The sequence below is a fragment of the Bufo bufo genome, chromosome 6, assembly GCF_905171765.1.
Source record: "Bufo bufo chromosome 6, aBufBuf1.1, whole genome shotgun sequence".
NCBI classification, from domain to species: Eukaryota; Metazoa; Chordata; class Amphibia; order Anura; family Bufonidae; genus Bufo; species Bufo bufo.
The window spans coordinates 434,071,759-434,087,614 of NC_053394.1; the positions used below are offsets into that span (position 1 = coordinate 434,071,759).

The 15,856-nt window shown below is 39.8% G+C and overlaps 1 protein-coding gene across 1 annotated transcript in view; it reads left to right on the forward strand.

Moving 5' to 3' along the window:
• LOC121005827 (myosin-1B-like) overlaps positions 1 to 15,856 on the forward strand; it is an 84,191-nt gene that overhangs the window by 18,345 nt on the left and 49,990 nt on the right. Inside the window, exons 10-21 of the mRNA XM_040438588.1 lie at positions 9 to 147; positions 508 to 626; positions 808 to 957; positions 1,048 to 1,218; positions 2,070 to 2,379; positions 2,480 to 2,541; positions 2,622 to 2,709; positions 4,129 to 4,246; positions 4,548 to 4,671; positions 4,889 to 5,025; positions 6,190 to 6,445; positions 6,743 to 6,985. Coding sequence (XP_040294522.1) covers positions 9 to 147; positions 508 to 626; positions 808 to 957; positions 1,048 to 1,218; positions 2,070 to 2,379; positions 2,480 to 2,541; positions 2,622 to 2,709; positions 4,129 to 4,246; positions 4,548 to 4,671; positions 4,889 to 5,025; positions 6,190 to 6,445; positions 6,743 to 6,985 — 1,917 coding nt within the window. The remainder of the gene's footprint in view (positions 1 to 8; positions 148 to 507; positions 627 to 807; positions 958 to 1,047; positions 1,219 to 2,069; positions 2,380 to 2,479; positions 2,542 to 2,621; positions 2,710 to 4,128; positions 4,247 to 4,547; positions 4,672 to 4,888; positions 5,026 to 6,189; positions 6,446 to 6,742; positions 6,986 to 15,856) is intronic.

Consider the following 15,856-nt stretch of genomic DNA (forward strand, 5'->3'; position numbering starts at 1 on the left):
TCTCTTAGGAAGCCATAGACATCCTTGGCTTCAACCAAGAAGAGAAAATGGGGATCTACAAGTTGACAGGTGCTGTCATGCACTACGGCAACATGAAGTTCAAGCAGAAGCCTCGTGAGGAACAAGCAGAGCCTGATGGCACAGAAGGTAAGAAGGTTTTAGGGCTCGTAGATGAAACATGATCAGAGGACTGGTCCAGGAAACTGGTAGATACCTACACCAACAGTGACCATAAAGACCAAAACATGATGCTGCTGTGTCTACAGAGAAGAAGGAGAAATCCACCCAATTAAAGAAACTGATCATGTCAACTAAATATTTGGGGCTTCTTTGTAGTGAAGGGTCAGGATTTGCTCAGGCTAGGTCCACGTTTGTATTTCTTGAAGTACTGTATGGGATGAAGGAATGGAGGCCACCTATTTCAGCCTCCGTATTGGTTCAATGTGTGAAGACAGCTTTATTCATTTGTCATTATGTTCTTTGAATACTGGACACACTTCATTGCAGATGCAGATAAAGTAGCTTACTTGATGGGTCTCAATTCCTCGGATCTGGTCAAATCTCTCTGTAATCCAAGAGTTAAAGTTGGAAATGAGTTTGTGACAAAAAGCCAAAATATACAGCAGGTAAGAACAATAGTCAGATTCCTATGAGCTCCAGAATCACAATATGCCGAGGATTGACTCTCAACCAGACCACTATCCATTTCCCAACTGTAGGACTCAATTTTGTGGTCTTTTTCTTTGGTGAATCTTGGTGAAAATTAGAAAAAGATGAAGTAAATAATCAATGACATTTCCCGTTTAGGTCAACAACTCGATTGGAGCTCTAGCCAGGTCAGTTTTTGAGAAACTTTTCCTTTGGATGGTGATTCGTATCAACCAGCAGCTTGACACAAAGCAATCTCGGCAGTATTTCATTGGGGTCTTAGATATTGCTGGATTTGAGATCTTTGATGTAAGTGGTGGATTTTACAACCTATAATTCGATATTTGATATTTCAAGTCTTGTCCCTAAGTGATAAACATTTTGCCTTTTTTTGGTCAGTTCAACACTTTTGAACAACTTTGCATCAACTTCACCAATGAGAAGCTGCAGCAGTTCTTCAACCACCACATGTTTGTACTGGAGCAGGAGGAGTACAAGAAGGAGGGGATCGAGTGGGAGTTCATTGACTTCGGCATGGACTTGGCTGCCTGCATCCAACTTATCGAGAAGGTATTTCTATCTACAGAAAGTCCCCAAAAGTCAAGAGCAAACTTGTCCATTAGGATTAACACTGAAGAAAAGTAACCTGGGCTGTAGAGTCCATAAGCCAAACCTCTGGGTCTAACTCCTCTATATTTCCACATATTTCCACATCCCGACTTTAGCTCTGACTCAGACTTCATAAATAGCTCATGACAGGGGTGCACCTAGCCTTTCTGCTGCCTGAGGCAAAAACTTAAATGGCGCCCCTCCCCCTAATGCCAATTTCTTAACCTAACCCCTTTGCCACAATGAAAGTGCTCATTGCCCATGGCCCTTATGCTGCCCCCCTTTTGCCCCTAGCTGGTGCTGCCTGAGGCTATGGCCTCATTTGTGGTGTACACCTGGCTCATGTATAATTAATAACAAATTTCATCTAGTTTCACACTAACTGTAGACATCTCCGGCAGGGAGCAGTCTGCTGGAGATGTCTGGATCCGGTACTGCTTGACGCTACTTGACACCCACCAGCCCCATTCATTCACCGGCAATCCAGCAAACTTTCCAGAGAAACGGCCGGACGAAAACTGCTGCGTGCTGATGTCTAACATTAGTGTGAAACTAGCCTAAATCTGTAAGGAGTAGCCTGCTGGAGATGTCTGGATCTGGAACTGCTGGACGCTACCTGACACCCACCAGCCCCATTCACTATAATGCAATATTGTCACAATCATGCAATATTTTTGTTTTGAAGCTGAAGATGGAGTCAATATTTCTTCCTACTTCACCCAAAATTGACTCCACAACTGAGACTCCACAGCTCTTAAAGTAACTGAGATATTACAACCATCTTTAACCTATTGATCTGTCTGTTCCTTTAGCCGATGGGAATCTTTTCAATCCTCGAAGAGGAGTGTATGTTTCCGAAAGCTTCCGATACTACCTTCAAGAACAAACTCTATGACCAACATCTTGGGAAGTCACCTAATTTCCAAAAGCCTAAACCGGGCAAAGGGAAAGGGGAAGCTCACTTTTCTCTGGTGCATTATGCCGGCACTGTAGACTATAATATCACCGGTTGGCTGGAGAAGAACAAGGACCCCCTGAATGAGACCGTGGTGGGACTGTATCAGAAGTCTTCTGTCAAGCTTCTCGCCAATCTCTTTTCCACTTTTTCCTCTACTGAAGAAGGTGGATTTCAGGGTCAACGCACAAAAGATTTCATGATTGTTCTCATCTAGTCAATTTTTACAAATAATCCTTTCCTTTTTGTTTCTTTGTCCTGCTGCAGCCGGTAAAGGAGGGAGCAAAAAGAAGGGGTCTTCTTTCCAGACTATGTCCGCATTGTTCAGGGTACGACGTCCACCAAAAGTTTTTTGATGAGGAAAAGAAATGCATCCCTGTTAGAATTTATGTCATATGTAATATTGCAGGAAAATCTGAACAAGCTGATGACGAATCTGAAGACCACTCATCCACACTTTGTCCGCTGTCTAATCCCTAATGAGAGTAAGACACCAGGTAAAATTTAGTGAATGGAGATGGACATGACTCGGATCTCAACAGCTGTCTTCCTCCTTCCTGTGTCTCTCTATGGTCGTTCATTGTTGTCTTAAAGGGGTTGTCCACTTTTTTACTATTGATGACCTTTTATCAGGATATCAGATCAGTGGAGGTCTGACTCCTGTCAGTGATCAGCTGTTTGAAGAGAAGGCGGGTCTTCTAGGAATTCTGGAGGAGATGAGAGACAACCGCCTGGCGCAGCTGATTACGTGCACCCAGGCCATCTGCAGAGGATACCTCAAGAGGGAGGAATTCAAGAAAATGCTGCAGAGAAGGTCACTATATGAGTGCTGCCTTCTCTGCTCTGGTGACCAGGTGTAATTACAAGTATGGCGTCCCCATACACTTCTCTGGGATGACTGTCTGTTCAGGTGAATTCTACAGAGCCGTCCACTGAAGTGAATGGGGGCACCATACTTGTAATTACACCTGGTCACCACTGCTAGGGTGAGCGGGTTAACAGAGCAGAGAAGGCAGCACTGATATGAGCACTGCTTTTTCTTCAAACAGCTGATCGGCAGGGATTCCGGGAGTTGGACCCCCACTGATCTGATATTGATGACCTATCCTCAGTGGACAACCCCTTTAAGAACTCTTCAAATCATGTACTGTAGGATGTAGAAAATTATCATAGATTTGGACCATTCAACGAACCACTAGACCACAGGACGTGTTATCACAGGGACATTGAAGCAGAGGAGCTTCAGGCATCTGATCTGTAAGGCTGAGTGTGAACACCATATATAATGTATGGTATAGGAGCTTCGTATGGATGCATTCCTGCTCTCTGGATTTAGGAGAGGTTCACCCACTGGAAGCTGAAGCCCGGTCTTGGGTCCAGCATGGGTGGAGGACGGTGAGACCCCAACCAAGCTGCGGCGGTTCGTGGGGTCTGTGGTGGTTACGGTGTTGAGCTGGGGGGTTGGAGCCCTCAGGAAGCACTAGGAGCATCCATCAACGGAGGTTACCAGTCGGGGTGCTAGGAGATCCGTTACAGTCAGTTCTTTATGTAATGTCAGACATGATCTAAAGGAAAACAGTCACCTCCAAAATGCCCCCTAATCTGCCTGCAGTACCTCACAGCTGAGGTCATCTGGTTTCTAACGATATCCTTTGCTAATTCCTCTGATGGGGGTTGTATGACGATAATGGCCCCCTAGTAAAACAGGGCCCTTCATGGGGTGGTCCTTTAGATTAATTTCTTCTGGTGGGCCCAACCAAGGGACCAGTGTGAAGTTGATGGGTTGTGTCTGGTATTTCAGCTGAGCCGCACCACCACAGACGACCTGTGCACAGGGGTGGCGCCATCTTTAGAAGAAAGCAGCCATGTTTTTCTAATCCTGGACAACCCCTTTAAATCTGTGATTGTCTTTTCAGGTGAGATGGATAACCACCTCGTCATCCACCAGCTGCGGTGCAATGGTGTACTGGAAGGAATACGAATTTGTCGAAAGGGATTTCCGAGCAGAATTCTCTATGGGGACTTTAAGCAAAGGTTAAAAAAAAAAACCTGACCATCTTAATTTCCATAATTAGGTCACAAAAAATTCTTATCCCATAGGTACAGGTCCATAGCTGTCACCTAGGAAGATTGTGGGTGTGGCATGCAAAGCCCCGCCTCAAATATTGTCCACACCCCCACATTGGCCCTCACATTTAATAGTAGAACCTGACCCCTGTAGGACTCAGGTCTCCAGTCAAGGGTCAGGCATACTCTGGGGCCCATTATAAGACTGGCCCCGCACCCCTTTCCCTATAAACTGGGGGAATAAAATATTCTACTATTTCCGTGTCAGGTACAAGGTCCTGAACGCCAGCGCCATCCCTGACGGGCAGTTTATTGACAGCAAGAAGGCCTGTGAGAAGCTGCTCGGCTCCATTGATATCGATCACAGCCAGTATAAATTTGGCCACACAAAGGTTTGTATGATCAGAAGATGGGAAATCCTCACCATGTTCAAGATACCTGCTTGCTGTCAGTGAATGAATGTATCTGATTAATTAAGAACTGAGAACTCATCCTGTCCGGATTCGCTACATACGCAATCATCTGAGGGTGATACATTGTAGCAAACCATATGTCGCAAACAGATTTTAACCCTTTAATTCTAAAGTATTTGTGTGTATTTTGTCCTAGGTCTTCTTCAAAGCGGGTCTACTAGGTATTCTGGAGGAGATGAGAGACGACCGCCTGGCGCAGCTGATCACGCGCACCCAGGCCATCTGCAGAGGATACCTCATGAGGGAGGAATTCAAGAAAATGCTGCAGAGAAGGTCACTATCTCAGAAGACGTCTCTCATACAGTCTGCAGATTTGGTCCTAGATGAGGACAGGGCGTCATTGCCCAAAGTAACTGATCAGATCCCAGCTCTCATTTCATAGGCCCTATGGAAAAGGAAACCTATGGGGGAGAATTATTATGTAGGCACTATAAAACTACATTGTGTATAGCCATACTATTATGTGGGCACTATAACACTACATTAGTATGTATGCACTGTGTCTGGTATTGCTGTATAGCAGTACTATTATGTGGGCACTATAGGTTACACTACAGTGTCATGTAATCATTGTGTCTGGTACTATTATATTGCTATATAGCAGTACTATTAGGTAGGCACTATAGGTTACACTACAGTGTCATGTAATCATTGTGTCTGGTATTATTATATTGCTATATAGCAGTACTATAATGTAGGAGCTGTTGCTAACAATACATAATTATGTATGCACTGTGTCTGGTACTATTATATTGCTATATAGGAGAAGCATTATGTGGAGACAATACCTAACGTTACATTATTATGTTGACACTTCGTTCAGGAGTATTATATGGCTCTGTGGTGGGCACTATTACTTGGGCACTGTAGCTACTACTCTGTGAGAGACACTTATGGCACTATATGACAGTACTATTATCTGGTTCTGGTAACCAGCACTGCGCTATTAAGCATCACTATGTCTAGCGTTATTGTATGGCTCTGCCACACTGGCACTGTTATGTGGGCACATCTAACACTACGCTTGGACATATTCTATCTTTTTCACACATGGATGCATAAAGTTCCACAAAAGATAGAATATGACCTAGACTTGGCGGCAAAATGCTGTTCACAGACCTATTTTAGTCAATGGTTCTACAAAAAAGACGAATGCAGCATGGACGTCATACAGTCATGAGAATGCACCCTGGTAGAGGTATGTCATATGTCCTAGGAAGTTCGGAACTCTGGGCAAATTATAAAAGTAGAAAGTGGTGGAGGGCACATTTTTCCAAATTGGCCTTCTAATAATGTCCAGAGCCACAGTTAATAGTCCAATAAATTCCATGATATTCCACATTTTGGGAAGGGGCCATTTCCTTTGAACAGTAGAACAGTAAAACAAGGGTGTCCTAGTATGTATCATGACACGCACTCTTACTCTGTTCACAACAGAGACTCCATCACAACAATTCAGTACAATGTCCGCTCCTTCATGAACGTCAAGCACTGGCCATGGATGAAATTGTTCTTCAAGATCAAGCCGCTCCTGAAGAGTGCCGAGACTGAGAAAGAACTGCAGACCCTGAAAGAAGAAGTGCAGAAGATCAAGGAGGAACTGGCCAAGTCAGAGGTTCGAAGGAAACAGGTGGAGGAGAAACTGGTGTCCCTGACACAAGAGAAGAATGACCTTCTACTCCAAGCCAATTCGGTACGTCAACATTTCTGGCCAAAAAATAACCAACCATTACTTTATATTTTTTTATATTTTAACCGGAAAAATCTTGTCAGTCCATGACTTTGCTTATCCTGAATAATTTCTTTGACTCCAGTAACATTCAGAGCAGCTTTCACCCTTCCATCTGCACACACTATTACTCCATTGTGTTCAAACATGACAGATGTCTACATGTCCCTCAAAGGAAGGCATTAAGTGATCTCAGCAAAGCCAAAAATCTATGGAATAAAATAAGGATGTAAATAAATATTTTTGTTTTCTTTAAAATAGGAAAATCAGAATTTGGCTGATGCAGAAGAAAGATGTGATGAGCTAATCAAGACCAAGATCCAATTGGAGGCAAAAGTGAAGGAACTGATGGACAGAATGGAAGATGAAGAGGAGATGACTTCTGACCTCACAACCAAGAAGAGGAAACTAGAAGATGAGACCAGGGAGCTGAAGAAGGACCTTGATGACCTGGAACTGACCTTGGCCAAAGTGGAGAAGGAGAAACATGCCACAGAAAATAAGGTCATTAAAATAATTTCATCATATTCTTCAGTATTATAGTAGTTATATTCTTGTACATAGGAGGCAGTATTATAGTAGTTATATTCTTGTACATAGGAGCAGTATTATAGTAGTTATATTCTTGTACATACAAGCAGTATTATAGTAGTTATATTCTTGTACATAGGAGGCAGTATTATAGTAGTTATATTCTTATACATAGGACGCAGTATTATAGTAGTTATATTCTTGTACATAGGAGGCAGTATTATAGTAGTTATATTCTTGTACATAGGAGCAGTATTATAGTAGTTATATTCCTGTACATAGGAGCAGTATTATAGTAGTTATATTCTTGTACATAGGAGGTAGTATTATAGTATTTATATTATTGTACATAGGAGGCAGTATTATAGTAGTTATATTCTTGTATAAAGGAGGCAGTATTATAGTAGTTATATTATTGTACATAGGAGGCAGTATTATAGTAGATATATTCTTGTACACAGGAGCAATATTATAGTAGTTATATTCTTGTACATAGGAGCAGTATTATAGTAGTTATATTATTGTACATAGGAGGCAGTATTATAGTAGATATATTCTTGTACACAGGAGCAATATTATAGTAGTTATATTCCTGTACATAGGAGCAGTATTATAGTAGTTCTATTCTTGTACATAGGAGCAGTATTATAGTAGTTATATTCTTGTACATAGGAGGCAGTATTATAGTAGTTATATTCTTGTACATAGGAGCAGTATTATAGTAGTTATATTCTTGTACATAGGAGGCAGTATTATAGTAGTTATATTCTTGTATAAAGGAGGCAGTATTATAGTAGTTATATTATTGTACATAGGAGGCAGTATTATAGTAGTTATATTCTTGTACATAGGAGGCAGTATTATAGTAGATATATTCTTGTACACAGGAGCAATATTATAGTAGTTATATTCTTGTACATAGGAGCAGTATTATAGTAGTTATATTATTGTACATAGGAGGCAGTATTATAGTAGATATATTCTTGTACACAGGAGCAATATTATAGTAGTTATATTCCTGTACATAGGAGCAGTATTATAGTAGTTATATTCTTGTACATAGGAGGCAGTATTATAGTAGTTATATTCTTGTACATAGGAGCAGTATTATAGTAGTTATATTCTTGTACATAGGAGGCAGTATTATAGTAGTTATATTCTTGTATAAAGGAGGCAGTATTATAGTAGTTATATTATTGTACATAGGAGGCAGTATTATAGTAGTTATATTCTTGTACATAGGAGGCAGTATTATAGTAGATATATTCTTGTACACAGGAGCAATATTATAGTAGTTATATTCTTGTACATAGGAGCAGTATTATAGTAGTTATATTATTGTACATAGGAGGCAGTATTATAGTAGATATATTCTTGTACACAGGAGCAATATTATAGTAGTTATATTCCTGTACATAGGAGCAGTATTATAGTAGTTATATTCTTGTACATAGGAGCAGTATTATAGTAGTTATATTCTTGTACATAGGAGCAGTATTATAGTAGTTATATTCTTGTACATAGGAGCAGTATTAAAGTAGGTATATTCTTGTACATAGGAGCAGTATTATAGTAGTTATATTCTTGTACATAGGAGGCAGTATTATAGTAGTTATATTCTTGTACATAGGAGCAGTATTATAGTAGTTATATTCCTGTACATAGGAGCAGTATTATAGTAGTTATATTCTTGTACATAGGAGCAGTATTATAGTAGTTATATTCTTGTACATAGGAGGCAGTATTATAGTAGTTATATTCTTGTACATAGGAGCAGTATTATAGTAGTTATATTCTTGTACATAGGAGCAGTATTATAGTAGTTATATTCTTGTACATAGGAGGCAGTGTTATAGTAGTTATATTCTTGTACATAGGAGGTAGTATTATAGTAGTTATATTCTTGTACATAGGAGGCAGTATTATAGTAGTTATATTCTTGTACATAGGAGCAGTATTATAGTAGTTATATTCTTGTACATAGGAGCAGTATTATAGTAGTTATATTCTTGTACATAGGAGCAGTATTATAGTAGTTTTATTCTTGTACATAGGAGCAGTATTATAGTAGTTATATTCTTGCACATAGGAGCAGTATTATAGCAGTTATATTCTTGTACATAGGAGCAGTATTATAGTAGTTATATTCCTGTACATAGGAGCAGTATTATAGTAGTTATATTCTTGTACATAGGAGCAGTATTATAGTAGTTATATTCTTATACATAGGAGGCAGTATTATAGTAGTTATATTCTTGTACATTGGAGCAGTATTATAGTAGTTATATTCTTGTACATAGGAGAAGTATTATAGTAGTTATATTCTTGTACATAGGAGCAGTATTATAGTAGTCATATTCTTGTACATAGGAGCAGTATTATAGTAGTTTTATTCTTGTACATAGGAGCAGTATTATAGTAGTTATATTCTTGTACATAGGAGCAGTATTATAGTAGTTATATTCTTGTACATAGGAGCAGTGTTATAGTAGTTATATTCTTGTACATAGGAGCAGTAATATAGTAGTTATATTCTTGTACATAGGAGCAGTATTATAGTAGTTATATTCTTGTACATAGGAGCAGTATTATAGTAGTTATATTCTTGTACATAGGAGCAGTATTATAGTAGTTATATTCTTGTACATAGGAGCAGTATTATAGTAGTTATATTCTTATACATAGGAGCAGTATTATAGTAGTTATATTCTTGTACATAGGAGCAGTATTATAGTGGTTATATTCCTGTACATAGGAGCAGTATTATAGTAGTTATATTCTTGTACATAGGAGCAGTATTATAGTAGTTATATTCTTGTACATAGGAGCAGTATTATAGTAGTTATATTCTTGTACATAGGAGCAGTATTATAGTAGTTATATTCTTGTACATAGGAGCAGTATTATAGTAGTTATATTCTTGTACATAGGAGCAGTATTATAGTAGTTATATTCTTGTACATAGGAGCAGTATTATAGTAGTTATATTATTGTACATAGGAGGCAGTATTATAGTAGTTATATTCTTGTACATAGGAGCAGTATTATAGTACTTATATTCTTGTACATAGGAGAAGTATTATAGTAGTTATATTCTTGCACATAGGAGCAGTATTATAGTAGTTATATTCCTGTACATAGGAGCAGTATTATAGTAGTTATATTCTTGTACATAGGAGGCAGTATTATAGTAGTTATATTCTTGAACATAGGAGCAGTATTATAGTAGTTATATTCTTGTACATAGGAGCAGTATTATAGCAGTTATATTCTTGTACATAGGAGCAGTATTATAGTAGTTATATTCCTGTACATAGGAGCAGTATTATAATAGTTATATTCTTGTACATAGGGGCAGTATTATAGTAGTTATATTCTTGTACATAGGAGCAGTATTATAGTAGTCATATTCTTGTACATAGGAGCAGTATTATAGTAGTTATATTCTTGTACATAGGAGCAGTATTATAGTAGTTATATTCTTGTACATAGGAGAAGTATTATAGTAGTTATATTCTTGTACATAGGAGCAGTATTATAGTAGTTATAGTATTGTACATAGGAGCAGTATTATAGCAGTTATATTCTTGTACATAGGAGCAGTATTATAGTAGTTATATTCTTGTACATAGGAGCAGTATTATAGTAGTTATAGTATTGTACATAGGAGCAGTATTATAGCAGTTATATTCTTGTACATAGGAGCAGTATTATAGCAGTTATATTCTTGTCAATTATCTTTTTATTGAGCAAGGTCAAGCATAATATTACAAAGTTGACTTTACATACACAATGATACAAGAGCATATTCAGTGCAATAAATCAACAGAGGATAGGCACATCCTTGTATTCAGTCATGAACTACATATGCAGATGTTACAATGGAATAACCCTGTCTTCCATATAGAGTTAGTAAATAAGGCACTGTATCCAGACAAACGAGGAGACCCTTGTCTGCACTATGTCGTTGCGTCACGCATAGATTATAACCTTGTAAAGTGCAAATTACTGCGTGTATGAGACCTTCAAGGACCTCTAGGAACAGCGAGGCAACAGGCCTCACCAACATGAACAAAAACAGTAAAGATCTCTAGATACTTTATTGAGCAGTTAATAGGGTCGACGTGCGAAATTGCAACCATGGACTCCACATCTTAACGTGTTTCTCATGAGATCTGGAATCCCAGCTAGCTAATTCCTCTAAGCGCTGTATATGATCTACCTTGTGTACCCAGTGTAGAATGGTAGGGGGTTCAGTACTAAGCCATCTCTGAGGGATGAGCAATCTTGCTGCTTGAATTAGCTGTGTGGCAAGGCAGCCTCTAGATGGGGAAAGCACCTTTGTGGGTAACCACAGAAGGACCAGTTCAGGCGTTAATGTTATGTCAGTGTGTAAGATCGATTCAAGTGCATTAGAGATTCCGTCCCAAAATGGTTTTATCTTAGGGCAGAACCAGAAAATGTGTGAGAGGTTACCTTCCCCTGAATTACACCTCCAACACTGATCCGTAGAGCAGAGACCTCTTGAAAACATCTGCTTGGGCGTCATATACCACTGGGTGAGCACCTTAAAGGAGTGCTCCTGTACCTTGACGCACCTGGAGAAGCCATGTGAGTGCGCGTATAGCTGGAGGATATCCGTCTCAGAGAAGGTTCTGTCCAACTCTAGTTCCCAAGTTTTCAGATACTGCGGGAAGTATAGCAGTTATATTCTTGTACATAGGGGGCAGTATTATAGTAGTTATATTCTTGTACATAGGAGCAGTATTATAGTAGTTATATTCTTGTACATAGGAGCAGTATTATAGTAGTTATATTCTTGCACATAGGAGCAGTATTATAGTAGTTATATTCTTGTACATAGGAGCAGTATTATAGTAGTTATATTCCTGTACATAGGAGCAGTATTATAGTAGTTATATTCTTGTACATAGGAGCAGTATTATAGTAGTTATATTCTTGTACATAGGAGCAGTATTATAGTAGTTATATTCTTGTACATAGGAGCAGTATTATAGTAGTTATATTCTTGTACATAGGAGGCAGTATTATAGTAGTTATATTCTTGTACATAGGAGGCAGTATTATAGTAGTTATATTCTTGTACATAGGAGACAGTATTATTGTAGTTATATTCTTGTACATAGGAGCAGTATTATAGTAGTTATATTCTTGTACATACAAGCAGTATTATAGTAGTTATATTCTTGTACATAGGAGCAGTATTATAGTAGTTATATTCTTGTACATAGGAGCAGTATTATAGTAGTTATATTCTTGTACATAGGAGCAGTATTATAGTAGTTATATTCTTGTACATAGGAGCAGTATTATAGTAGTTATATTCTTGTACATAGGAGGCAGTATTATAGTAGTTATATTCTTGTACATAGGAGCAGTATTATAGTAGTTATATTCTTGTACATAGGGGCAGTATTATAGTAGTTATATTCTTAACCATATTTCTTTTTATTGAGGTAAGAAATCAAGGCCACAAGCCCACACAAGACAACTGTTTCATAACATTAAGAGTCACAATAGTTATCCAGCATACAAGTCATGTGTAAGCAATACCAGCTATTATCATCTTCATCAAAAACATACATCAGAAGAAACGAAAAGAAGGAAGGAAGAAGGGAAGGAGAAGTGAGGGGATCCTGCTCTATCATGTGAAATTCCTTTGTGATTTCCACGGGGACCATAGCTTTAGGAAACAATGGCGAGAGTTTGTTTCCCAATGTGCCAGTTCCTCAAAGCGGTAGATTTGATCTACCTTGTCCGTCCACATATCTAGATTTGGAGGGGAATCGGTTTTCCACAAAAAGGGAATTAGTAGTCTAGCTGCTGTAATCAGCATTGTAGGGAGATTATTTTTGGCCGGGGTTATCGTGCTATTAGGGCACCATAGTAAGATAAGTTTAGCATCTAGTACGACTTTGGTTTTGCAAACACTATTAATCATTGATTCTACCAATTTCTAAAACGATTGAATCTTATGGCAGAGCCACCAGATATGTGATAGTGAACCGGTTTCTATGCCACATCTCCAGCACACCTCGGGTACCTCAGGGTTAAGTTTGTGCAAGAATTCAGGAGTTTTGTACCATCTACTTAGTAGCTTAAAAGAATTCTCCTGAACTCTCACACAACGACCAAAGCCATGAGAATGAGCAAAAACAAAGGCTCTCTCTGGTTCCGTCAGGGTCATAGAAAGCTCTCGCTCCCACGAAGTCAAATACCCAAGTTCTGGTGGTAAGAAGGAAAGCATTTCTTTATACATCTGGGATAATGGCCTAAGAGAAGGCTTAGGAGCCAGGACTTTCTTCTCAAGCCAAGAGTGGGGGCTGCTGCTAGCAAAGGTTCCAACGCATAATTTGGTATCTCTCTTAAAATCTGCCAAGTGGAAAAAGGGGGCTGTCTTGATTTCGGGGCGATCCAATATTAAATCCCACTGCAAACTACCATCTGGGAGAAGGACATCCCGCAGGAACAAGCCAGCGAGCCTAGACCAAATCCCAGAGGGGCTTGACACAGAAGGATGAATATAGCTCTGTAACAGTTTAAGAGGCATACAGGGGTTAGGGAAGCTAAACTGCTGGGATTTGACCATTTTAGACCATTCTACTAGCATTCCTTTCCAAACCGGGGATGAGGCGTAATGGTTAGCTGAAAAGGGCCTAACACCCCATAGAGTGAGTTGATCTTGGTTGGTGAGTAATACAGATTCAAGCCGTGAGCAAAGGGAGCTAGATTTACATGTTAGGGTAGATACACATCTACATAACTGAACAGCAGTGTAATATGACTTTACATCAGGCATCCCAAAGCCTCCAAACTTCTTATCTCTTGTAAGGACAGAATAGGCAATGCGTGGCGACTTGCCATTCCAGAGAAAGCGCGTGAACACCCGGCGGACCTCTGAGAAGTATGAGTTTGGCAGCCATACAGGAATGGCTTGTAGCAAATAAAGAAATTTGGGGAGAATGAAAGTTTTCAGATAGTTTTTCCTCCCTATCCATGAAACAAAAGGGAGTTTCAAATTTTGTAAGTGGGTGCGAACCTCTTGTAGGAGTGGGGTATAGTTAAGGGATGCTAGGTCTAGAGTATTGGCCGAAACATGTGTTCCTAAAAACGTAATGTCTCTGGAGGCCCAGGTAAATGGAGTGGAATGTTTTAAACTGTTGACTACAGATTGGGGGCAAGAAATATTAAGTGCCATGGATTTCCCGTAATTTATTTTGAAGTTGGATACAAATCCGAAGTCCTCAAAAGTATTCAGCAACTTGGGCAAGGCTTCTACAGGGTTGGAGGTCATGACTAAAAGGTCATCCGCGAATGCTGCAGTAACATGAGTTTGTGGGCCAATCTGAAGGCCTCTAATAACAGGGTCTGATCTAATTTTACACAGAAGGGTTTCCATGACCAGTACAAATAGAGCCGGGGAGAGGGGGCACCCCTGTCTTGTCCCGTTGGTGATGCGAAATGGTGGGGATAATGCTCCATTGACTTTGACCATGGCAGAGGGGGCCGAATAAAGGGTGTTGACAGCACTGATAAACTGGTCCGGGAGGCCAAACTTCGACAGGGTCCGCGACATAAAGAGCCAGCTGACCCTGTCGAAGGCTTTTTCCGCATCTGTGCTCACTAGGACTAAAGGCTTAGAGGATCTCTTGGCCCAATTCACTAGGTGTAGAAGCCGCACCGTGTTTTCCGACCCCTGTCTGCCATGGACAAAACCTACTTGTTCTTCATGCACAATGTCAGGGAGAACATCCTGAAGCCTGGTAGCCAGAATTTTCGCCCACCACTTCACATCATTATTAAGCAAAGATATTGGCCTATAGTTACTGCAGCATGTTGGATCTTTGTTTTCCTTATGGAGGACAGTAATGTGCGCCAATAAGGAATGAGGAGCGAGAGAACCCCCTGTCAGAAGGTAGTTGCACAAGTTCCTGAAACGTGGGATTAAAACTTCCTGAAAGGATTTATAGTATGCAATGGAAAATCCATCAGGACCGGGGCTTTTACCCGATGGGATAGACATAAGGACCTTGTGAACCTCTGAATCGGAAATAGGCTTAGTCAGGAGGGAAGTTTTTGATGGGGATATAGAGGGGAGGTCTAGAGACTGCAAGAATTTATCAGTGGCCTCGGATAGATCTCCAGGGGTAGTCCCATTAGGGGGTGGCAAATTATATAAGGCCTCATAGAAGGCACAAAACGCCTTAGCGACATCTGGGGTGGACTTATGTATTTTGCCCTTGGAGTCTTTAATAGAGGAAACAAAGGAGTCAGAGAACTGCTTCTTGGCAATTGCCGACATCAGTCTGTTTCCTCTATCCCCATGAGCATAGGCCTTGAATCGGGAACGGAGGACCAACTTTGCTGAGGTGACATTCAATAAATTTTTTAGTTTTGTTCTGGCTTCAGTTAGTTCTGCTAGGGTACTTATAGCCCGAGATTCCTTGTGGGAAGATTCTAGACGAGATATGGTCGCCAATAAGGCGTCCAGGGCTAGTGTCCTTTGTTTTTTCACAAAGGCTTCCAAAGCTATGAGTTCCCCCCTTAGGACCACCTTATGGGATTCCCATAGTATAGAAGGAGAAGGAGGTGAATCTGGGGTGTCATTAAGTGTGAAAAATTCAGATATTGAGGCCTTAAGTTTGTCTGCGTGTCTAGGGTCTAGAATCAGGGTATCATTAAGACGCCACAATCGCTCCTTTCTCTGCGGGCTAGACAGGGAAAAATTTACAATGACAGGGGCATGGTCGGATAATGTTATATTACCTATCCGGGCTCCAGAGACATTACGTACATACGAACTAGACAGGAAAATGTAATCCA